At 39.1% G+C, this 24,764-nt stretch overlaps 1 protein-coding gene across 5 annotated transcripts in view; it reads left to right on the forward strand.

Annotated features, from left to right (window-relative positions):
* The window catches only part of LOC131354904 (RNA-binding motif, single-stranded-interacting protein 1), a 48,696-nt gene that overhangs the window by 20,869 nt on the left and 3,063 nt on the right, over positions 1 to 24,764 (forward strand). For all 5 annotated transcript variants that reach the window (XM_058393007.1, XM_058393009.1, XM_058393008.1 and 2 more), the window contains exons 3-12: positions 5,374 to 5,432; positions 9,896 to 9,987; positions 17,783 to 17,940; positions 20,079 to 20,158; positions 21,147 to 21,262; positions 21,575 to 21,624; positions 21,738 to 21,822; positions 23,196 to 23,246; positions 24,047 to 24,157; positions 24,654 to 24,728. In XM_058393007.1, the coding sequence (XP_058248990.1) occupies positions 5,374 to 5,432; positions 9,896 to 9,987; positions 17,783 to 17,940; positions 20,079 to 20,158; positions 21,147 to 21,262; positions 21,575 to 21,624; positions 21,738 to 21,822; positions 23,196 to 23,246; positions 24,047 to 24,157; positions 24,654 to 24,728 (877 nt within the window). The remainder of the gene's footprint in view (positions 1 to 5,373; positions 5,433 to 9,895; positions 9,988 to 17,782; positions 17,941 to 20,078; positions 20,159 to 21,146; positions 21,263 to 21,574; positions 21,625 to 21,737; positions 21,823 to 23,195; positions 23,247 to 24,046; positions 24,158 to 24,653; positions 24,729 to 24,764) is intronic.

Genomic DNA, 24,764 nt, shown 5'->3' on the forward strand with positions numbered 1-24,764 from the left:
AATACCTTCAGAAAGCACATGAAACATGGGAACAGTTTGATTGATAGAGACTATAATCCCCAGCAAGTGACTTTGACTTGCGTATGTTACCGGACATGTCTGAACACTTAAGAATGGCCATTTAAGGTTGTGGATTAGTGTGAGATAAGGCACAGGAATGTGATCTCCAATGCGTTAGCTGCATTTAGATTAATCCTATTCGGGGATTCTAAAGCAATTTCCCCTTTAACCTTTTAAGTCATGCTATACAAGCCAGAGAAGAAGCTGTGTTTGGAGTCATTCTCATCTTCTGAGAGGAACAGTCTAATAATCATCATTCATTATCCTTGTTACATACAGCCGCAAAAACTCACTGAAGGTGTGTATATGCTTGAAGATACTCATCTGACCTCTGCAAGAGTTTGCATTAGTGAGTTTCTTGCATACTTTATTACCTATTATTTCTGTTGAAATCCTCATCCACCATCTGCTGTGTTTTGATGAATGTTTAAACTCTTTCTCTTGCACTTAATATGCAGCAAAGCCCAAAACACGACGAGACATGCTGTTGTAATGAAGTTATTAGCAATGGCGTCGATACTGTTCCCACACTGAAGTTGATTGTTTTCCAATAACAGCATGTCTCAAAGAATGTTATTCCTCTTATAGCACATTGTTGCTAATCAATGCACGTTTTTAAAATGACACAACATACATTTTAATCGTTTATAGTCACATCTAATGTATTGAAACATCCGCGATACAAGTTCCTGTTCTTACTTAGACCTATATTATAGTAGCTATAAACAGTCATTTCCTTTACAGGTGACTTTTCTCTCTCTCGGAAACAGAAACTGAGAAACCCTAAGGCAGTTGTCTGAAAAGTTTACCTCTTAAAGACACCTTTTATAAATACTAAATAAGCGACTCCTCACACTAAATTTCATGTTTATGGGGAGAGTTGGCCATACAAGTCTCTGTATATGCGGAAACTGAGTGCATTAGTCTTTATATAGCATCTCAGTTAAACTGAAATCATGAATTCTAGCCAAATGATCTTATATACACTATGTGTAATATGATATGTAATATATTTTTTGGTTGTAATACTGTAGTCACATAGTATTTTTGTTTTTACAAAGGATGAAAGCCTTAATTTAATAAATCATAAATCTTGACCTCTAGCTCCAGAATGAAGCAATTTTGGTGCCGCTGAGGGAAGCACAGACCTAGGGCTGCTACCCACAGTGGCCATGTGGGAATAGCTTAAAAACCAAATTTCAAAATAGCTTAAGTCTATCCTGGGCGATTTATGGGAAAAGGATATTCAAGCATGTAAGTGTAGTTCACTTTGTATTCACTTTTTGTAACAGTTACCATGTTAATTGTACCTGTATTTCTGTCTGGGGATTTCCCTTAAAACTTCTACATTAGCAAATGTGAAATTACCGTCTGGTTTTTGTGAAGTTTTGACTACTCTTTGACTTATTGTGGCATGATTTCTGTAGAGATTGTGTATAACAGGTTGTTTAGTGTGTGGCCCTGGTATAATCCCGCTAGAGGTATAATACTCAGTTCTGAAAAACATGAAGCTATCTAATGAAAAATTACGCAATCTGATGCCGTGACACCAAAAAGAAAGTCTCAACCTTCTGTTTACTCTGCTTTCTGCTTAAGCTCCATGCTGTAAGTATGGGTGAGTGTGTGTGTGTGTGTGTCCGTGTGTGCACGCCTTATTGGATAGTAGTATGACCCTGAGCAATGTCTATAGAAATCAATAAGCACATAGTGAATAGTAACAGGAGCCTGTATTAGGCTGAGTAATAGGATGAAGGGCAGGAACGGCAGGTGAGATGGCGGTTGCATTGTTCTCCTTGCTGCCTCTCTGGCTGGGACGACACTCTATATCCTTCCCTCAGTCCACACAAACCTGTGCAATCCAATTCCAATGGATTTTTAGTGAAAGCTAATGGAGTCAATGGTTGGTCTTCGAATGCCCCCTTGTCTTTCAGCAAAGCAGAAAATTAAGTTCCTAAACACAATTTTAGAGAGAATTCTGGATAATGTTCAGGACCACTCTTTTTAATGGCAATGTATCAATCAAAGACTAGAATCTCTCAGCCATCCTTAAATTACAACCCTTCCCAATTTCTGTCAATGATGTACCTATTCGGTTCGTGTGATTTACGATGAACCAGTGGAAACCCCCTCATTCTTGGCCTTGGTGCCTGCAGAGGCGAGCAGGAGGCCACAGCAGCCGAGGGAGACCGGACTGGCACAGGCTTTAAAGGTCATTCTCCATAATTGGATTTCAAATCACATAATGGTTTTGCCGTTTGGATATTAATTGGAAGAACTTAATGCCGTCTATTCTGCCCCCTTTACCTGCAGTGCTAGGTTGATTCTCTTTATACACATAGTGAACAAGGTCAAGAGTCTTCTTTTAAAGTAAGTTTCCTGTTTCCCAAGAGGTCAGAGGTGAAAATTTCCTTTCATTATGTGCCGTGCTGTATCGTACCATCCCACGTCTGAATGGGTTTCTGCTACTTCTGCAGTTACACAGGGTCAATTTAGCTCTGCTTAATTCTCCCACAGTGCAGTAGCCAGGAATTAATTTATGAAGAAGAATAGGAAATGACGTTCTTCTGTATTTTGAGTGGATGCCAGACAGTAGTAGAAATGGTGATAGCACTTTTTTTTTAATGTAATTATTTACAGCACATCTACTGTCAACCAGTCTTGCCAAATTAATGAAGTTGGCATAAAATATCTTTACGACAGTTTCACTGACTATCATTTAAATAAGATGCTAGTAATGGGGGGGAATGATATTTTATTTTATAAAAGCAGGCATGACCTTCTTTTTATGCTGTAAAACTCCAGTACTTCACGGACTATTTTATATCTTTTAGCGCTCAGTGTGCCTAGCTGGACCAATGCTTGATCCTGATTGGTTGATCTTGTGTCTCCTCTGAGCAGCTCATAGCCCTTAAAAAACTTCTAAAAAGACTCATTCTTTGGACACATGGATTGTAATGATGATGTTTTATACACATTATTATAGTGCAGTTACAGTGCAAAACAATGTTATTTGACAGGTAAATAATCGGCTGTGTGTGTTATGTTAACCACTCACGAATAGGCTTTCGGAACGGTCATAAAATATTTATGACAATATTACACACACCAAGTCCAGTTTCGACTGTATTAATAAATCATGGAGTACAAAGCACGTCTCTTATATGACCATTTATCTTTGGTTCTTTCTTAAATGGCTACAGGTTAGTAGGCTTATGTTAGGGCTGTTGACACAAAGAAACCAGCCAAATAACAGCTTAGTGAACTTCAACATGGTGAAGAACACGTACTGACATTTACTTGAACACTAATTGAGAAAAATGTATTTAATTTGGCACCAGCTCTAAACCAGATCCTGAATGATACCTGGTGTGAATACTATGAGTGAAAAATTAATTGTTTAAAACCAGACATTTATTAAAAACAGTAGAATAAGGGGGTTGTGTTTTGTTTACTGTGTCAGTGTTTAAATGAGTCCTTCCGCTTTGACTTCATAATTTTGCATTTTACGTGGAAACTCCCCAAATTGTGTATTCATTATTCATGGCTAACATGCAAAGCTCTGTCAAGAGTTAGTAAATCATTTTCTACGTTCTAGTGGGTGTTACCAAATTTCCAGGTTTTTTTTTTTTACATTTTATTTTTTTTATTTGGTAGATGCACCATGAGATTGCAGCCGTTTTCGTCTACTTTCTTATTTGTCTTGTCCAGAAGATTTGTTAGTTTGTAGTTGATAATGTGCAGATTTATTTGCTGTCAAGTTGCGTAGCAGTTCTGTGAGTATGGGACTTTCCCACACAGACAACCCTGTGTGTTGTCAAAACAGAGGAATTGCATTTCTCCTCTAAGCAATTCCATAAGAAGATCTCTTGGTTGAAGGGAAAAAAAAAAAAAGTCATTAATCTCCCCCAGACAATAACTTCTCAATAATATTGTCGCAGACCTAGGAGTGTTTACACACAGTGAAATTGCATAGCCAGTCTGTGTGTGTTATCTTTAATAATAATACAAACACAACTGACAGGTCTAATAGCTTTTGAAAACCTTTTAATTATATTTAATTACACCTTTTAATTGTGTTACAACTGCATGCATGCCGATGGGAGACAAATTACTGGGAAAAAAAACTGGATGTTCTGTTATGCTAAAGGGGCATTTTTCTTGATTCGGATTTCTGGGTTTAAGTTTTTATGGCCTTCTAGTAAATCAATGCAAAGTTATTTTTACTACTCACCAGTATCCTATGGTGAAACACTTCTGTGCTTCTGTCCTGTCTCTTCCGGTATGACAATTGCACCATTCACAGGGCAGGAGAGCACACTGTAGGGTTCGAGGAGTATGAAAATGATCATATGCTACAGCCTAAAGTCATCAGACCTCAACCTATAATATGTTCTGGAGGCTTGTGGAGTCTAATAAACTATATGTTGGTTTTTCCTTTAATCTGGCACCCATCTGTATAGAAAGGATGGAATTTCCTATATTTTCATTTTAGTTTTAACGGTTTAGGAATGTTATGTTGGGATTAAAGAGAAAGAGGGTGGAAAGTTTTTAATAAAAGAAACGGTCTGATTCAAATGAGAAAAATGTTTTGCAACTGGACTGAGCATGCCTTCTGGTTCCAGGTTTAAACTGCCCTTATTGCACTAGGGGTAATCAGTTAGAAAGATCAAATGATCATACACCTTTGCCATGGTGGCCTTCATCTGGAAATGTTTACCCTGATTATTTTCTTTCATTTGGTCTTTGCTTGGTGTGTGGCCACCTGGTTCTTTTCTGGGAAACACTTACTCTGGCTCTCAGTGTTTTGGATTCGATGTTGGCTTCATTTGTCAGGCCAGACAGCTTTAGCGATACAGCTCTGATGGGTTTCCTGTTTGCGGCCCTGACTCTGCTGTGCCATGTTGCTCTTTTGATCTTGGAGATGTAGCATTAGCTAGGAAATGTGGTTCCAAATTAGATTTCATGTGACAAAAGGAAATACGTTTGGTGTTCTATATCCTTGCCTTTGGAGAAGGAAAACGTTGGACCCCGTGTATGTGTCTGTGGATCTTTATCCAACATAGAGAAGTACTTCTTTTAGTGATGTTTCAGTCTAGAAACAACCTCCTGTGTCTCATGTTTGTGGGGTGATGTCATTAAGTTTTATGCAAGCTGTGTTATTTCTGTGTGTGTGTGTCTGTGTGTCTGTGTGTGTGTGTGTCTGTGTGTGTGTGTATGCATGCATGAGTAGGGGGTGGAGTGTTGTAAGATAGACTCCAGCTGTCTGCTGTTTCAATTCATACACCAACACTGTTCTCTTTGTTCTTTTCACAGTTACGGGAAAATAGTATCAACGAAGGCCATCCTGGATAAGACTACAAACAAATGCAAAGGTGTGTATGTTCTGCCGTGTCCTCAGCAAGCACCACATTCTGTGAATTTTTCCACTCTTTTCCGCTGAAAGCTAACTGAATGCTTTTAGAATATACTAAAGTAGAGAACGCAAAAGCGGCACCATATGGTGGGTGCAGATTGAATCATTCAAATGTACAACATATATTTTATGCCGGTATAATATGCTACGAAGGTATTGTGTGTAGCGTTCTATTTTTAAGTTAATACAAACAATATTTCAAAAGTGAGCACTGCAGAAATAACAGCATGCCTCTGTGTAATGTTTGAATTTGTTTAGCCTGATCAAACAGCAGTGCATGCAGAACCCGGAAAGTCAGTGCCAGCGCCTGTTTCCATGAGTTATACAGACTTCAGTGCCCTGCTCTGACTCATGACTTCTTGGCTGCTGTGTGTGCACGCACGAGTAAATGTATGACTCTGTCACTGCTCTGCTATGTGAGCCTGGGTGGATCAGGAAACGGGTCCCCGGGCTTTTAGACTGGGGGGAGGAAGCGTCCTCTGTCCCAGCTCCCTGCATACACTGCTGTTATTTCTGCTCTGGCTTTGCTGACTGGGTCAGGCCCTTGGTGTGCTTCCAGGGTGGGGGTGATGCAAGAAAGACGTTGGGAGAGAGAGAGATTGAGGGTGGCATAGCTCAGAACCTGGCTTGGTTCCTGTGTTTGGCACCTGTGGAACAGCCAGGCCGAGCTGCACCTCGCCACTGTGATGTGGATTATTTATGCGCTGAGTAATCTCAGCCTGCCTGAGAAGACTGACAAGGGTGTGTGTGTGTGTGTGTGTGTGTGTGTGTGTGTGTGTGTGTGTGTGTGTGTGTGTGTGGCGTGCATGAGCTGTAATTCTATCCCTGGGTTGACTCTGTGTGCTCAGCTGCCAACCAAGAGGTTAGATCCCAGTCAGTAGCTTAGTATCTGTGCACAGAAGAGACGCAATAGAACCTGTGGTGATCCTGTGATCTACACTCATAAACCATCACCATAAACTACTGAATCCTCTGAAAGCTCTACTTTCACTTACTCGTCTGAAAGTTTAGCCTGGCACTGTTTTCTTTCTATAATTGCACTATCCTTTTTAAAGGAGGGAGGTCTTGGCTTGCCATTGCAGATTTCTAATTGTATAATACTCAGTCAATACTCACGTTTCACCTCTGTACCTCAGTCCCAGTGTCAATATCCAAAATTGCCTGAAAGAGCAGTTGATCTGCCTGTATTTGCAGTTGGGTGTGTTTGCAGTTTAAATATGGCAGCAACCACAGTGTCCCAGCAGCTTCCATAGCAGTCAGAGGTTACCAAGCACCTGACTGCCTGAGTCACAGAATACAGTGTGATCAACATTCGCAGTGTGTGCATCCAAAAAACCTAACTAGTGAAATCTGGAAATGAAACCCATAGCCTCATTGAGTGAAATCAGGTATCTGGGAGGTATCCGAGGACAAGAATAGCATTTCTACTGTCTGAATCTGCAGCTGATCAGCTCAGAGAGACCATTTCGGTCTGTAACAGATGTATATTTTAAAATGAAACAGATCCACAAGTGGAGCTCTTCTGCCCTGCTCTGCCAGGCTAATAGCTTTTAGATTTATTTAACTCCTCAGCTCTATCGTACCAAACCTATATCCCAATTCCCACCCACCAGCTAGTTGTCCTCAATTGTACGACAGATACCACTTGAGGAAGGTGACGGATAGCACGAGTTTTTGAATTGCTACTCATGCAGCATTACAGGGAAGCTGAATGTGCTGGGAGGAGACGCTAATAAATTCACTTCCTTATATATGAGTCCACAGGCATCCACAACTGGCTGTCCTTCCCACCAAGAGAGCAGGCATAGGTAGATTTTCTTGGGATAAGATCTTACGATCTACCAGCAATAAGGCAAAACTCTTTTTGTTGCGACACTTGGGATCCCTAAATGACTAATTTGGGGTTTTTATAGTACACTGTGAATATGATGAGTTGCAGTGACAATGTAGTCGTGAGCATGTGGAGCAATTTCTGTGCTATCAGCCTGAGAAATTTAAACCTTCACTGCAAACTAGGGCTAAGTTCACTGCAGACCACAAGCAGGTTTTCTGCTTTCCTGTGCACTTTACCTGCTTATTACTTACCTATGCAGTATATACACCATTCTACAGATGCAGTTTAACTGTAAATTATTTTGGTGAATGTAATTAAGTATGTTATGGTGGATTTTGGAAGATAACATGACTGGGATTAAGAACAATGTCAAAACAAAGATGAATACAATTCATGGATTAAGTAGTATTGTGTATAATACTAAAGCGGTTGAAATAATTTTAATTACGATTTAAAAAAATTTTCTTGTATGCATTTAATTATAGAAATAACTGTAATTGGTATTCATATGCCTTTTTTATGATTGGTAATTATATATATTTTCCCACAACTCTCCTGTATCAGTGTGTTTTGCCATGTAGCTGTTTAACTGAGCATACACAGAGAGTGAGCTGAAATGTAAATATATTATGTTTCATTCATATTCATTTATAAGATGTGAACACCATTCAAATGAAATTGAACCGAGAAGGATATTCATATCCAAAATGAACATGGCGGAACATGGCAAAATGAAATGTCAGGCTAATTGTTGTGTTTCACATGCAAGTGATAAAAGTAAACATAAATGGTAAAATGATTCCATGTAAAGCTGTGCTTTCTGAAGAATGAGATTGAAGAATGAAGAATGAGTCCTGTTATCAGTCTCACACATCGCCCACACTGTGTGTCACTCTGATGCATTTATTATTCATTTTACCAGCATATTGTGCATTCTTTTTCATAAAGGGTTAAGAAGCAAAGAACTGAGCAAAGCATTACTGATTCATGTAATATCTAGTTATATAAAAGTCTACCAGGTTTCTATCCCTTTTAAGTAACCCCCAAAACAGCCAGCGAGCTACGTTTGCTCATTAGATAGCTGTTTATCAGTTGTTTTTCAGTCTCCTGATTCAACTTGCCGGCAGCTAATTAACTAGTCAGCGAATGGAAAGGCTTAATTTACAGCTTCTGGCACAACATTCAGTCCAGCTCATGTTCAGAAATCTCTGCTGAATGTTCATAACATGCTGAATGTTCATAAACCTCTCATTAGAGATTTATTAGGCATATAACCAGCTAATATTTTTTGTGTCTTTCAACCGCTCACATAAGGGGTCGCCACAGCAGATCATTTATCTGCATATTTGATTTGGCAAGGATCTTCCTTCAGATGCCTCACATTTTTATCTGGGTTTGAGACCGGCACTGAGATTGCACTGATTTGTGCAATCCCTAGTAGCTAGTTTTTTTCCCTTCCTGAGAAATATAACCAGCTTATAGAGTATAAGTAAAAGAGAATATTGTATTTCCCGAAAGAAATCATATAAGTTCAAATTCAGTACTAGAATGTTTTAAGGTATTTGTGTGATCAGATTAACAAAGTCATACACAATTCGCAGGCTAACATTAGTCATATAATTAGCAAGTAAAAGGCAGAACTTTAAGCTTCAGACTTCAGTAACTCTACTTATTTAGCTAATACTCAAAAAACTCTACTTATTGTTCACGGCATTACATGACCTGTTAACGTACTAGGAAATATATAGCTAGGAAAAAACAATCTAATCTAAGAACAATCTGCAAAATAAAACAGCTACAGAGTGTAAAGTCTGGCATGGGACAGTGTGATGGTAATACACAATTTGTTTGCAGGAAGAACAAAAATCTTGCATATTGTGAATAATTGACATGGGATTTAGGCAGATATATTAGACATTGTACAAAGTTTAATAGTGTGTTGCCTTTGCATATTGAAGCACTGCAGATAAACACTATATCTGTTTTACTTGTCGTACAAATCCTCAATATTCATCCATCGATTTTGTAGCTTGACTGTTGCAAACAAAATAACTGAATTAAGTTACTGGCCAACAACACCAAACTGTTTACAAGGACAAACTCTGCTGTGGTTCTTCTGATTTGCTGTTATGTGCAGATGGCAGAAGAGGGGACATCAGTAATGGATGCGGCTTCAGTTTCTTACCATATAGCTTGTAGTGTAGTTTTAACTAACTGCTTTCACAAACAAAAGAATATCTCTTTGTTATCTTTATTTTGTCCTTTTGGGACATCGCCGTCATCACAGTTCAGAATTCTTTAGATACAATCGGATGTCTGGTTCTATTTTAAGGTGCTGTGTTATCTAGTGTGGGGCAAATACTTTCCATAGAGTACTGCTTCTTCTCCAGACTAGTACATGAGAGTGTGACCTTTTTATGTGCAAGATACCTCTAATGCGAGATTAAGCATACTATACCAGCTTTTCACAGCTATTTCATTTACACTGGATATGCACCAGACACCTCAGTGCATGTAGTTGAGAGGCTATAAGATGATCTATATAGTTGTAATCCAAAAGGTCTGGGATTAAAAGTTTGTGTTTTCAGGTTATGGCTTTGTGGACTTTGACAGCCCTGCTGCTGCACAGAAAGCCGTCAACGCTCTGAAAAACAACGGCGTGCAAGCACAGATGGCAAAGGTAAGAGTACACCTGTTAGACTATCTGTCGTTTGTCTCTCTCTCTCTCTCTCTCTCTCTGTCTCACCTGTTACTTTCTTTCTCTCTCCCTTATTGTCAGATGGTGTGTGTGTGTGTATGTGAGCCTTTTGATGGACATGTGTGAATGGCACAGTAAAAATCTGGGCTTTGGTTGAATCTTTCCAAAGTGAATGAGCAAGATTTTTGTAATTGTAATCAGACGATTCTTTTTTTTCTGGCTGAATTGAAAGCAGTAAAGCCAAACCCTGTCTGGATCTCCTTTAGGCTCACAATTCTGTTTTCAGTTTAATGAAAAGGCGTCTTAATGAAAGCCGGATTGGACATGTCACCCGGCCTGTTCTTCGCAGAGGTGTGGTAATTTCTGTTTCTAAATATGTCTATGTCCATGCCTGTAGCACAGTCCGTCAAAGGTGTGCATATAAATCTGATGGGTGGAGACAAAAGAGGATGAGTACAAAGATAGTCTGACGAAAGCAGGGTGACGATATCCAGTGGGAATGCTCCCTGGGAACGTGCCTCTCACACTTGTTCTGTCTCGCACTTTCTACACACACGGAAATACACAGGAGCCTCTGTGTTTCCCTGACAAGGCTCTTCACTTGCTACAAAGCAGAGACTGTTTGAGACGCACCCAGCTCTGGCACTAACATCAACGCATCCTGTAATGTCACTCGTTACACACGCACACACATGCTTTGCAACTAATGCTTAGGTGTTGGCTGCAAATGGCATGATAAAGCCACATGTGAGAGAACCTGGTGGAGAGAGAGTGACAGAGAGAGTGAGCGAGGGAGGGAGGGAGGGAAAGTCACCATTTTCACTATGGCGGCTTCTTAGCAGCCTTTACCCCAACCCTCCCTGTTTAGAACTCTCTATTCATTCCTAAAGAGAAGGCATGGTGGGTTGTGTATGAAAAAGGATCAGAGACGAAGGAACGGAGAAAGAGAAAGGGGGAGAAAGACAGACAGACAAGGGAGGAGGGGCAGGACGGAGAGATATAATAAGAGGGATTATGAGTGGCAATGGGATTTGCAGCTGTGCAGGTTTTCCTGTTGGCAAATTTTACTTCAACAATTAAGCACAGTGCATGTGTGTGTCTGTGTGTGTTTGTGTGTGTGTGTCTATAGCATTACTCTCCTCTGTAGTGTTTAAAGCTGAGCTGCTGCAGCAGCAACACATCCCTGCACTTTCACATAGCTCAGCTAAAGCAAAGGAAGTAAATAATTGGCGGTAGTCATAGTAACAGGCCCGCCGACGCCATGCCATCCAGTCCATATAAAAGCTGAGTTCGGCTCTACAGGCGGGTACGAGCTGCTGGACTGGCCCCTCGCAACCTTTTCCATTTCCAATTAGAGCTGCACCGTTCGGGGGGTGAGGTGGGAGAGCTTAAGCCTGGCTTTTGTTCCGCTCTCACTAGGAAGTTGAGATCTTTCGTTTAACTTTTCTTTTTAAAGGTTTTCTTTCACTGATCGAACAATGAAATACCAGCCTGCGTGGACTTAATGAACGCCTTCCCCATTCTGCAAGCTGTGCTTGGGTGCCTTGATGGGTTTCATTCACTAATCTTAAGCTCTGTGTTTGTTTGAAAGGTGTATAAATTAGAGGGCAGGAAATTCAAGTGGTTCTGAGGGAGTTTGTTCAAACACATATTCAGTCATTGATAAAAGTAAGTCATTGACAACATAAACATGCATTGTTAAACCACAGTGCTGTTGAGGTGTCTAGTCAGACTGGTCACAAGGTGTTGACTTATTTCCTGTAACAGAAGCAGTAGTCTTGGATATGATTTGGATATTAATATATTGTCATATATTAATACACTCCGTCATTATTTTTTCTATAGTAACAACTCCTTCACAGAGACTTTGTCTCATTGACTCATTATATGTAAATACAAATAAATGCAATATGACAGGAATAAACACTATAGGTTATGCTGTTATAGTTCAATTTCAGGGTGGTAACATTCCTCCACTTTGACTCGCACTGCATCATCCAACTCTACTGTTGAATATATTCCTATAAGGCCATACCCTATCATGTTTTATTCGTTCCTTGAAGTACAACTGTAAGCTACCTGGGCTGTGATTGCAGGGGACACAGTCTGAGCTGTAAAAGAGTGTGGCACTTCGGGATGAGTAGTAAAGACTGAGAGAATGACAGAATCATGGAGTGTCAAACCCATCATTCATTTCTACAGTGCCGTGCAAGTGTGTGGAGGCAGCGTGCATCTGAATTGCTGTGGTAAAAAGTCTTATGGCCTGCTCACTGAAAGTTCTATTTATCAAACCATGTGCTGCAAGCTCTGTTCGACTGAGTGAGTGTTTCGCACGGACATCTCCCTCATCCTGTGCGTTCTATAAGCAGATGGATAGATAACAAGAAACATTACTGCTGATTACTGGCTCCTAGCTGCTACACACATACACACTCATGCACACACACACACACATACAGACGCATCCTATCCCAGCTCTGTTTGACAGTCTGTGTCTTATACACAGAATCATGTGACCTGAGTTGATTGAATGGTTAGCTGCTGACCTGCTTCTCTGCACAAACAGATGTCTTCTCGAAGTCTGCCAAAATTCTGTCCTGCTGCAAACTCTCCTGTTATTATTAAACACACACACACACAATATACGCAAATGCATATATTTACTCAAATCTATTTAAAACTTTGCTTCCTAACTTGGAGCTGACGTACAGATGTATGCCAAGGTTTGATAACCTCAAACCGAATGACATATTGTTGATTTTTAAAGTGAAAAGAAATCAACATTGTTCTGCAAATATTAATGCACATGCTTAGTAAAACCCTTTTTAGTAAATATCACAGAGGTATATTCTGGATCATTCTCCTATTTTAGAAGCCAGTCTGTTTTTTTTTTTGTTTTAGCTTTACTTGTCAGTCATTTTGCTTCTAGAATTTGTTCATTCTAACTGGAATCCATTCTTTCATTTATAATGCAGTGTTTCCTGTGCAACTGGATGCCACACAAACATAGCTCCACCTCCATGCTTAATAGTTCTATTCATCAAATGTTGCTTCTTTTTCTGCCAAGCATACCTTTGGTAATTTCCATTTTTTTGCTTCACCCAAAATGCCTCTGGCTCACATATATATTTTGTTCTGCATGGAAGAACCACCATGGAAGGAAACCTTACCTGTGACCTCATCACAAAAGTGAAAGTCTTATGTATGCAAATCTTGTTTGTGCAAGCAATGTTGCAGAGTAGAATGGTGCACCACCACTCCTGTGTCTGTTAAAACCTTCTTGCAGGTCCTTCGTTTCATGTTATGGTTTTGCTTTGCCTTTCTGTCCAGCATACGACAATACTGTCTGAGAGATTTCATGGTCTTCCAAGTCTTGCTTTAACTTTCTACAGCTTTTTCCTTAACTGCCATTTTTAATTACATTTTGGACAGTGGAAATTGTGAGCCGGATGAGTTTTTTATAGCCTTCCTGTGCTTTGTAGGCATCAATTAGCTTCATTTTCAGATCCAAAGGCAGCTGCTGTTTGTTGCTGAGTGTTAGTACAAGGATTGAAGGGTGACAGAATTAAATTCTGCAATTGTAATTCCTAATGACAATTCTTGACCTGCCTAATGAGTCCTAATGAGTCAATGAAGGCCTAACAACTTCAAATTAATCCACTTCTCAGACTTTATAATTGGAATGGTGCCCAAACTTTTGCACATGCCACAATTTTATTATTTTCCGTTTTAAGGAGATCCAAAATAAAAACTATACATTAACGTTTGAGAAAAAAATGATAGTTTGCTTGTGTTTACTCCTTTTCACTTCAAGAAATCGATTAAAATATGTAATTAGGCCACCAGTGCCCAATTACAACTGTACCTCTCTGATCAGAGCTGTAGCTAAAGGAAGAGGGCATGTACTGTATTCTACCTCAAAAAGCATTTTTAAATAAGGGAATAAGGTACACATTAAAAATAGTAGTTGATTGACCTGTAGTATGCATATCTCAGAACTCATAACAGGGTGGTGCAGGGTCCTTTTCAATAGTATCTGCTACTTATTTGTGAAAATTAAATAGACTAATAGATAATAAATGACTGTTCAGACCTGAAGGAGAAGGAGCAAGTCTTGGTTTTATTGCAGTCAGACAAATCTTTAGAGGATGGATGGATGGGTGAGTGGGTGGGTGTATGGGTGGGTTGATGGATGGATGGATGGTTTTATTGCCATCAGACAAATCTTCAGAAGATGGTTGGATGGTTGGATGGTTGGATGGATGGATGGATGGTTTTATTGCAGTCAGACAAATCTTCAGAAGATGGATGGGTGGATAGCTAAACAGACAGACAGACTTGTGATATCTTCAGCAATAAGACACCAAATGACATGAAGCAAGTGCCAAAGCCCCCTCTATTCATCCTCCTTCTTTTAATTTGCATACTAATGTTTTTATATACAAATATACCTGTCAGTAATGATAAGCTACAAGCTGTTTCCAAGACAATGATGTTTTTCCTCCCTTTATGGTTGGTTGTATTTGAAGCAATGCTCCAGCGTTTTGTTCAGATCTGTAGTATGTGTAATTAGCAGTGACAAGAATTACAGCACGTTTCCCTGAACTGAGAAAAGAACTGAAAATCCTGTTTACTTACATTTCACTAACAAGGAAAATCTCAGGATAGTTGTTGAAGCAGTCAGTGAACTTTTATAAACTTTTCACTTTTAGCACACATTAAATAAAATGCTTACGTGAATTCTTCAGTCACACACATTTATTATTATTATTATTATTATTATTATTATTATTATTAAATTAAGCCTGAAATAAGTAGACTTCCTCCTGTGTTTGTGTGTTACTATATACACCCGATCTGGATGAAAGTACACATATAAGCAAAATGATAATTTTACTGTATCGCTGTGGTGTTCAAAAATCTTGTAATCATTTGTAGAGTTTCTAGCATATGGTGGTTGTAGTTTTGATCTGTGTTATATATAGACTTTCATTGAATATGTGGTACTGTTTAAATAGATTCCACTGTTATAGCATTAAAAAATAAACTGCCTTGCTAAATCTGCCTCAAATTTGTCTCAAACTCCATCAGCCTCCCCACCAAATATCTAAAACACCTCTCTCTTGACCGAGCCACTTGAGCATGTGAGTGTGCAGGATTGAGGAAACCTGGTCATTCCGATGCCTCTTCTATCCAAACGCACTGTAATCCCTGTAAACCCCAAAGCACTCTCAAGCTGTTAATGCCAGAGCTGAGAGCAGTAATTTAGCATTGCGTGCCTGCAGCTAGCCGGCTTCTAGCCATCACTGCTAATCTTCTCTCACACATTTAACCCACTAATCTGCTGACCAAGCACTCTTCCCTACAGTACCAAATCATATGGTGTGCACATGAGGTCAGTGAACTGTCCTTGACTCCCAGCAAGAGAAGTCATTTAATTACCGCTAGAGGTTTACCTCGCTTCCTTTTGGGAAAGTGATGGATTTGTTGAAAGTCAGCCCAGTGAAATAGGACAGCATTAACATACCACATGCCGTTAGATATGATGGGCTCCATGACTGGTGTTGATTTGTGTTAAACTGCCCACCTCAGTCTTTTTTTTCCTCTGTTATTAGACTAACCAGATTCTGACAGCTCTGATGATCCTCCATCCTTCCATCCTCATTTCACTGTGCTGGGTTCAGCCTCTCAGAGCTCAGCAGCTCTCAAATCCTCACTGTTCTCTAATAGAGCCTTGTTGATCTTTCTGCCAGAGTGTTACTTTGGTAATCCTACCCCCATCTTTCTCCTTCTCTCTCTCTCTCTCTCTCTGTGTCCTTCCTTCTCTCTGGTTCTGTCTGGCGGGTGTTGAATGCAGTAGGATGTTAATGAATATTAATGAGGCAGCCCCTCACTCTCCTGGGAGTCTCTCTCTCTCTCGCTCTCTCTCGCTCTCTCTCGCTCTCTCTCTCTCTCTCTCTCGCTCTCGCTCTCGCTCTCTCTCTGTTTCTGCTGATGCTGATGTAACTTAGAAAGCTGATGTGATGCCGCTTGGAAGCGACCACGACTCGCATGTAGATTTCAGCTCATCAGTATTCATGCTGACTGACCCTTTATTGGCAAAAAGCACCTAGTACAACAGTAAGAGTGTGAAGCAGTCCTGTCTACATCCATACATCTATATTAAAACCATATAGTCACAGAGAGGGGGCATTCTTACTTGTACTCACACCCAGCAAAATGCTAAAATAATCACAGTCCTCACATCTAATCCACATCATCTTTCATATTTTGGACAGCACCAGGGTACAGAAGAGAGGCATGGGACTCACTAATATAATGCTGACACATGCACAATTTATTCTTCATTAATGAAGTAAATTTAATTGACTGACACTTAGTGTATAATAGTTAGATATGAGTACTCATATCTATATGTGTATCAGTCTGTTTGCATAAGTTCATGGTCTAATTATGTAAATTAGCATTTTAAAAGATGTACTCAATTAATATGTCTGTTGAAAAAAATGTCATTAGAATTTATAGGATTATGAATATATGGAATAAAACATGATGGGCCTTGCTGTATCATGTTACTGAAAATATTCCATTATGGGGTGCTATGAAGAAGCACATCCTTGTAGTGTTTTATTCCCGTTATAGCACAGTGATTTGTTTACAATTATTACAATTACAGTTGATTTACAATATGCAAAGCTTTTCAACTGTTTATAGTTAATATATATATTTAGTGCTATGGAACATCCTCAAAACTTACACTATACTCAAAACTTAACTCACAGTTACAAACATTTCCTCACCAACCTATATTTTGTCTTGTCTTGAAGTTATAAAACAAAACAAATCAGCTTGCCATGTTGTTAACAAAATCAAAAAGCATGGCTTGAAGACTCTCTTATGATGGATAGCTAACTGATCCAAAGCGCAGAGATTCATAAACATCTACAGAAAACCCTCCATTCACCATTTCAACAATAGTATGGTTTTATTTAAGTAGTTAAATCAAAACTCGTTTTCTTAATCCTTTTATGATTAGGCTTACATTCTGTGGAGTGTCTGCCATACACGTCTCTGTGAATGAATTTTTGCTATCGAAACAATTACATATTGGAATGAGAGCATTAATATAAACCTATCATTTGTATTACAGCTGGGACTACTGTCTGATCCGTGTTATAGAAAATTAATCCATACCTTAAGACTGGAGAATTATAGTGGCATAAATGCACATAAACTAAAAAAAAAGTCTCATTTGCTAGTTATTGTAATCGTGCAGCCCTGTATCCATGATTAGCTTCCAAATAGTCATGAAGGGATGAAAGGACTGACATACCAGATGAGAATTTTTACAGGGAAACATCAGAGAAACCCTGCATAGTTCTGTCTTCAGGTTTATAAAGCAAATGTATTGGGCCTTGTTTTGGGCCTGTGCCACAGAGAGGGAGAAAGGGGAAATCACTCAGTAATGTTCCCAAGAGCAGGCCAGATGTTCAGCCGTTAACTGCTCAAATGGGGACCTGGGTGGGTGTGTTTGTGTGTATGTGTGAGAGAGAGAGAGAGAGAGAGAGATAGAGAGAGAGAGAACCGGGTGCTTGGATGATAAGACAGGAGGTGGCAGGTGTTTTTACAGCTGTGTGAACCCAGGTGTTGGTAACTTTTGCTGATATTTTTGTGCGTAACTGTAACTGAAGTGTAAAGGGCAAACACATTTCAGTTCTGTTACCTTCTATTCACTCTCTCTCTCTCTCTCTCTCTCTCTCTCTCTATCCCCATGCAGCAACAGGAGCAGGACCCCACTAACCTGTACATTTCCAATTTGCCACTGACGGTGGATGAGCAGGAGCTGGAGACCATGCTGAAGCCCTTCGGCCAGGTCGTCTCCACACGCATACTGCGCGATGCTAATGGTTCAAGCAGAGGGGTTGGATTTGCGAGGTGAGGCTTTCTTATGAGTCCTGATTGAATGTTTGAGGCTCACTGGTTTGGCTGTAGTTGGAATCTGGATTTACAGTGACGTGTAGTATAATTACACAAAACCCACCCAAAAATGTGCTGATTCAGCTCTGGAATGGGGCGAGGTGAAAACTGACTCCTGTCAGAGTGAACACTCCTTTCCAACTGTGTCATAGCTTATCTTTGACGTGTGCTCACTGCAGGTGTGTTCTGTGTGTGTGTGTGTGTGTGTGTGTGTAAGAATGGGTGAATATGTGCAGCTGCAGTGTGTTCTTTTACCTCATGCACCTGTCTCAATGTGTGAGGGAGAATAATTGTAATAAACTTTCACTCCCAGCCTACTGCCTTGGCACTTGCTACAGTAGATTCAAAGATTCCTGAGAGTCCTAAATGCATTTGCGCATTTAATAAATAGTTATCAATCATTTACAAGCAAATGGCATATGCTTGGCATTATTTCTGGGTGAACGAGCACCACAAGTTTGAATGTACTTCATTTTACTTTCTAACATCTGCATGGTCAGCAACAATGACCTGCACTGTGTGTGTGTGTGTGTGTGTGTGTACAACCTGACAGTTTTGACTTTGTGGGGCAATTTAGCTGCTCCCGATAAGGGCAACTGAATGTATTTATTGCAGTGGATATAAAAAAAAAAAAAAAAAGGTCCACATAACCCTTTTTTAAAACAGCAGGATTTTAGTTAAAAATAAATAAATAAAAAGAAGAAATGAAACCAAGATAATTCATATCAGAACTTTTTCCACCCTCAATATGAAAGTTTAAAAAAAAATAAAAATAAATTAATAATAATAATAATAATAATAATAATAATAATAATAATAATAACAGGTGTAATAAACTGATCTCAGGTTCAGAAGTAATTAGTAAATGAAATTATTCTGATCAACACTGAACAATATCAGCTGTTTCTGTAGGATTTTTTTTCACATCTTCTGTGATTTATCTGACTGCTGAAGCCATGGTCTGCCAAACAACTTAGAAAGTATGCATGGTCTGTCATAGAGAGCAGTATAAAAGAATTTCCAAAGTTCCGTACCGAGTCCATCATCAACAAGTGGGGAAAATGTGCCACAAGAACAGGACATCCCTCCAAAATTTATCATTTTAGTCAAGCCACATGTCTGGGTTATGGGTTAGCATGGCTAGATAGAAGCCCTTATTCATAATACCCTAAATACAAATAATTTTTTTTTATACAAAAAATATCCAATCTTAAAACCAAATCATGTGACAAAATGTGCATTGCCAAAAGGTGTAATAATTACATAATTCCAAAAGTTTTGTTTGGTGTAAAAAAAAAAAAAAATTAATAATAATAATAATAAACATCAATAAAAATGCACCCACAATGCAGCATGCTTGTGAGTGTTTTTTTTTTCCTTTTCAAAGTCATAAATGAGGTTTTTTGAAGTTTAGAAGAGGAAATCCTGAATAGCTACAAATACAAGATCATCTGGGTATCTGCTAGTAATCTAAATTGAAAAGAAACTTCACCTTTTAGACTGACAATGAACCTAAAACAAACATTAAAAAAAGCAACTAAAAATTGGCTTAACCAACAGGTCAATGTTTTTGAATGACGTAGCCGGAGTCCAGACCTAAAAACAACGAAAAATCTGTGCAGAAGCCTGAAGCAGGCTGTGCACAGATGTCCTTACAGTTTGATGGATTGAGAATGTTTTTGCAAGAAAGATTGGGAAAATATTGCCATGTCATGAGCAGACATATTGGTAGACTCTAACCCAAAAAGACTGAGTGGTGTAATAAACTCAGAAGGTGCTTCAACAAAGTGTGTTAATTTAGGGTTGTGAATACTTAAGCAAATAGGGTATTGTAAGTTTTTTATTATTATTATTATTCCTATTTTCTATAAACAATGTATGATAATTTGTATGCATTTAAGCTGTAATATCACAATGAGGGTAGAAAACAATGTTCATTTTTTTGTATACTCTTTATAGCCACTGTATTTAAATCAATAATATGATTCATACATAATTATATAGGGGTCTTCATAAGGATAAGACAAATGAGTGTGTGTTGTGGGTATGAATCATTTAAAGAATCCTAGTGAGGTTTGATTCTTCTGTTTTTGTAGGATGGAGTCCACAGAAAAATGTGATGCTGTAATTTCTCACTTCAATGGAAAGTTCCTCAAGATGCCACCCGGAGTAATGGGTAATGCAGAACTGTCTGTGTGTGTGTGTCTGTGTCTGTGTGTGTGTCTGTGTGTGAGAGAGAGAGAACTCATCTATATATTGTGTTTGGTTGTTCATTAAGACACAGCACTTTGCTAACAGGTTTCTGATAGAGCAGGTTCGTTCTCTATTCATTTGCCTTTAGTCATCCTGAGCTTTTAGCCATGTAGCCGTGCAAAGCGCAGATCAAACGAATGTGCACTTAGATTGAAGCAAGCACACAGAATAACGATAGGCTTTGCTGTTACTATAGGCTTAATGCAGGAATAAGTGCTTATTGATTAGTGAATGCAGTTTGTGGCTAATGTTGAACACAGTGTGGAGGTTCTCCCTTCTTCCTCACCCTCCCCTTTACATTCTCTCTCATGCTCTTTCTATTTTTCTTATCCTCCTCTGTCTTCTCTCTCTCTCTCTCTCTCTCTCTCTCTCTCTCTCTCTCTCTCTCTCTCTCTCTCTCTCTCTCTCTCTCTCTCTCTGTAAACTGGTCTCTAGTATGTCCAGCTCTGATTTTCCCTGCTCTCCCTCTCTAAGCTTTGTAATTGGATTATTAGATTGAAATAGTCGCCACTGCTCATGTTGCCTCACTGAAAAGGGAGGATGAGGGCAAGGGGGATTATGGGAAGGCAACTGCCAAGTTAGATGTCTATATTTTTAGCATAATGGGAAAAGCTTGTGAGTGGGCATTCTGAATAGAGGGCAGCAGGGTGGTGCAGCGGGTAGCTCCAGATCCCGAGCGTGAGTTACTGTCTGTGTGGAGACTCCAGGTTCTTTGGTTTTCTCCCTCTGCGTACACCATGTCAGTAGGTGAACTGTTTACTTTAAATCTAAACCCTAGGTGTGACTGTGTGTGAATGTACGTTGTGTGTTCATCACACCACTTAATGGATGTTAGCAGGTACATAGCAGGCTTAAGACTGGAGAAAGTTCCATTTTGTGTTTTTAATCTCTCTGTATCTCTTTTTCTCTAGTCCCTACTGAGCCACTGCTGTGCAAGTTTGCAGATGGAGGGCAGAAAAAACGACAGAGCCAAAATAAATATGTGCCTAATGGACGAGCATGGGCCAGGGAGGGAGAAGCCAGACTTGTAAGTTCTGGAAATGTATATTTTGCATGTATATGGATGCTAAAACCCTCTAGATTGTCATTTTTCACTGCTATGTACATTGTACTGCTGTGTGCATGTGACATGCTGATATATGAGTAAGCTTAAAAAGGCAATGAGTGTGTGTGTGTGTATGTATATTTGTATGTAGGTAACAGAGGGAGAGACAGAAAGAGAGATTGTGTGGGAGTAAAGGAGAAGGCTGTAAAACGCTGACTGGAATAAGAATCACAGTCATGGCAAAATATTCATGAGCTTCTTTCTGTCTCCCTATCTTTGTCTCTTTTTTCTCAGGCTGGAATGACGCTCACATACGACCCCACTGCAGCAGCTATGCAGAACGGGTATGTGACAGCCGCGAAACCTTTTCACCTCTCGCATCCACTTGACTAATGGACACGCTGCCAACTGCCAAGTCTCTCATTCTGCTTTTTTTCCACTCTGTCTATCTCTGCAGGTTCTATTCCCCTTACAGCATTACCAACCGAATGATCGCCCAACCTGCCATGTCACCCTACATCTCCCCTGTGTCCACATACCCGGCATGTATCAATCCAGCTTGGAAATTCTATTCTTGTTTTCATATTTGTGGATTTTTTTTTAGCAGTGTTCATACAATTTGAGCTTATAATAGACAAGCTGAGGGCAGGTTCATTTAGACAATTAGACATGGCATTGATCCTGGATCCTTGTGAGAGGTCTTCCATCCTACCCTGTTATGCAAAATATTAAAATTTACAATAAGAAGCCTAAATGGGGGAAAAGTCTAAAATTCATAAATGATGCAAAAAATATTCTTTCATTCGGATAATGTGGAAAAGTCGGTCTATTAAAAAAAGATAAGACGAGAAACTTGATTTTAAAATAAATGACATTGTCGCAAGTTTCAGTGCTTTATCTATATAGATTTAATATAAGCTTGATACTCCTACTGTTTATACAGGCAAATGATTTATGATTTTCTTGACCTTATTAATGAAAGCAGCATCAGGCATTACCAGAACCGTGACCAGTTACTGAAGATAAATAACTGAATGAATGAAACATCAAATCTTTCTATCATGCTGCTGTTTTAGTGCTTTCCTTTTTTACTTTGTTTACTTTACCATCATCTGCAAGATTTTTAATTTTTTTTTTGCTCTAGACTATAGTAGATTATAGTAGACTTCTTTTTGTATTTATTTTAGATAACTTTTAAAGGAAATAATAAAGGCTGCTTTTCCTTATTGTAGGTCTAGAAATATTCTAGAAAGTTTTACAAAATATAATGTTTCATTCTTTACAGAGGATACAGTATGAAATTTAAGAACTAGCCTTTGTTTGTATTTTTTGTTTTGTTTTTTGTATTTAAGGTGAATAAGGATACAATGAGAACATTTCTACACCAAAGCTAATTACTAATATTTCCACATTTACATCTGTTGATGATGATTATACTCATTTTAATTTAACTCTAAGCGTAATTGCTGCTTAATTAAGTGTTATGTTTATTATAATAGTATGATTGGAACTGACTTAGAAGACCTGACATAAAAACAGATGTTTTCTGTTCACAATTTAATCTTTGTTCAGAAAAGGCATTTTATGCTTAACAGGGTCTGCTTATTCATAGTGTAAGCTAATTAAAGCATAATTATGTATAGAGTTGCATACCTCAACTACTACAGTGAATCCATAAAAAATACATTTGATTTTAGCACTTTTTTCCCTTATATAATTCTTCTTATAGTAGTAACATGGAATGGCGTCCATCTGATCACCACAACTGTGTATATTTGCGTAGGTATGCTTGTGTTAGCTGTGCATGTGTACTCTTTGTGTGTGAGAAGAAGGATCTCACCTCCAAGAAGAAGGGTGAAACCTACAGAATGTATGTCTCTCCCTTATTCTCTGTTTCTGTGTGTGTGTGATTCAGGTGCAGACGCCGTCCTGGGTCACCCACCAGCCCTACATTATGCAGCATCCGGTAAGACAGCATTCAACATTGTGTTGTTGCGCCATCGATACTCCTTTCGTTGTTCACATTCCGTTGAAGCACGTGTTCAGATGACTTGATGGCTTGATCTAACGTGATCAGGTTTTACACAAACCTTTTGAGACCTTGCCAGCTAGAGGGCTTTCTGTAGTTGAAGCAAAATGGGGAAATACTTACGAAATATTAAGACATTCTATATTAAGAAATCGTTCTAAGGTTGTACTTTTCACGGAAGTTACTGCTGATGACATCATGTTTAATGAGAATGTATGGCTTGAATTAGAAAAGAATTCAAAATGGAGGGCAGGATGGAAAAAATGCACTGTTCACGAAAGCTGTTTGAGCTAATAGTGTATTGCAGACCAATATAAAGGTTTTCCATTTGTCTGTTTTACATTTCATTTGTTATTCAGTCCATATAGCCATTTTGTTCATTTTCACTAGGGGTGCAAATAAGTCTGAAATCGACTACAGATAGCATTGTATCTCATTACAAGCTCCAGGCCTCAAGGCAGCTATAAAGAAACCGAAGGGAAGTGTTGCTTCTTTTTTTTGTGGCAGAAGTGGTGAGGGAGGAGTTTATCAGTGACAGAGGCGGGACAGCTGATGTAGAATGAATGATTGAATGCTACGTCGTCAGTGGAAAAAAGGAATCAGTCTGCTGGCTGCTGTCGTGTATTTTTAGAGCCACCTCTAACACACTAGGCAGTCCTGTATGGCCAGTCTGAATATTTGGCATCTCTTGTTCTGTCCTCGTGTGATGTCACTCTTGTCGTTCGGTTCTTTTGTAGGGAGCTGTAATATCGCCCTCTATGGATCCCTCCATGTCACTGCAGCCAACATCCATGATGAGCCCCCTCACTCAGCAGATGAGCCACCTCTCTCTGGGCAGTACAGGAGCGGTGAGGGAACACACACACACACACACACATACACACACACAAACACACACTCACGCAAACCCCTCTGCCGAGCCAATCAGTCCACCCATACGTAATAATAATAATAATAATAATAATAATTAAACCACAACATGTATGTAAGCACTCAAAGAATAAATGGTCACATGTTAGAAAAGGAAGTGTGTATCTGGCCAGAAACTCTAAACCATTTTAATCTTAAATTAAATAAACAAAAAAAAAATACATACTATTAAATAATTATTCCCAGTATTCACAAACAAAATAAATGTTATCTCAAGTACTAAATGCATACGAGAATTTGTGTTATAACATCGACATTATACATTATATATTATGCATTTTATCCAATGATCTCAGCATGTGCTAACTGAGTTACTAAAACTCACTAGTGTTATTTGCTTAAGGTGTGTCATGTGGTTTTACAAGTCACGCTTACATTCTTTGCATCTTTTCTGTGTGTGTGTGTGTGTTCCAGTTCATGCCGGCTAATGCAGCATTACAGGGTGCATACATCCCTCAGTACACTGCTATGCAGCCTGCTGCAGTGGAGGTTAGTAGAAGCATACTGCTCACTCTTCATTCTTTA

This window comes from Hemibagrus wyckioides, linkage group LG06, assembly GCF_019097595.1.
Source record: "Hemibagrus wyckioides isolate EC202008001 linkage group LG06, SWU_Hwy_1.0, whole genome shotgun sequence".
Classification (NCBI taxonomy): Eukaryota; Metazoa; Chordata; class Actinopteri; order Siluriformes; family Bagridae; genus Hemibagrus; species Hemibagrus wyckioides.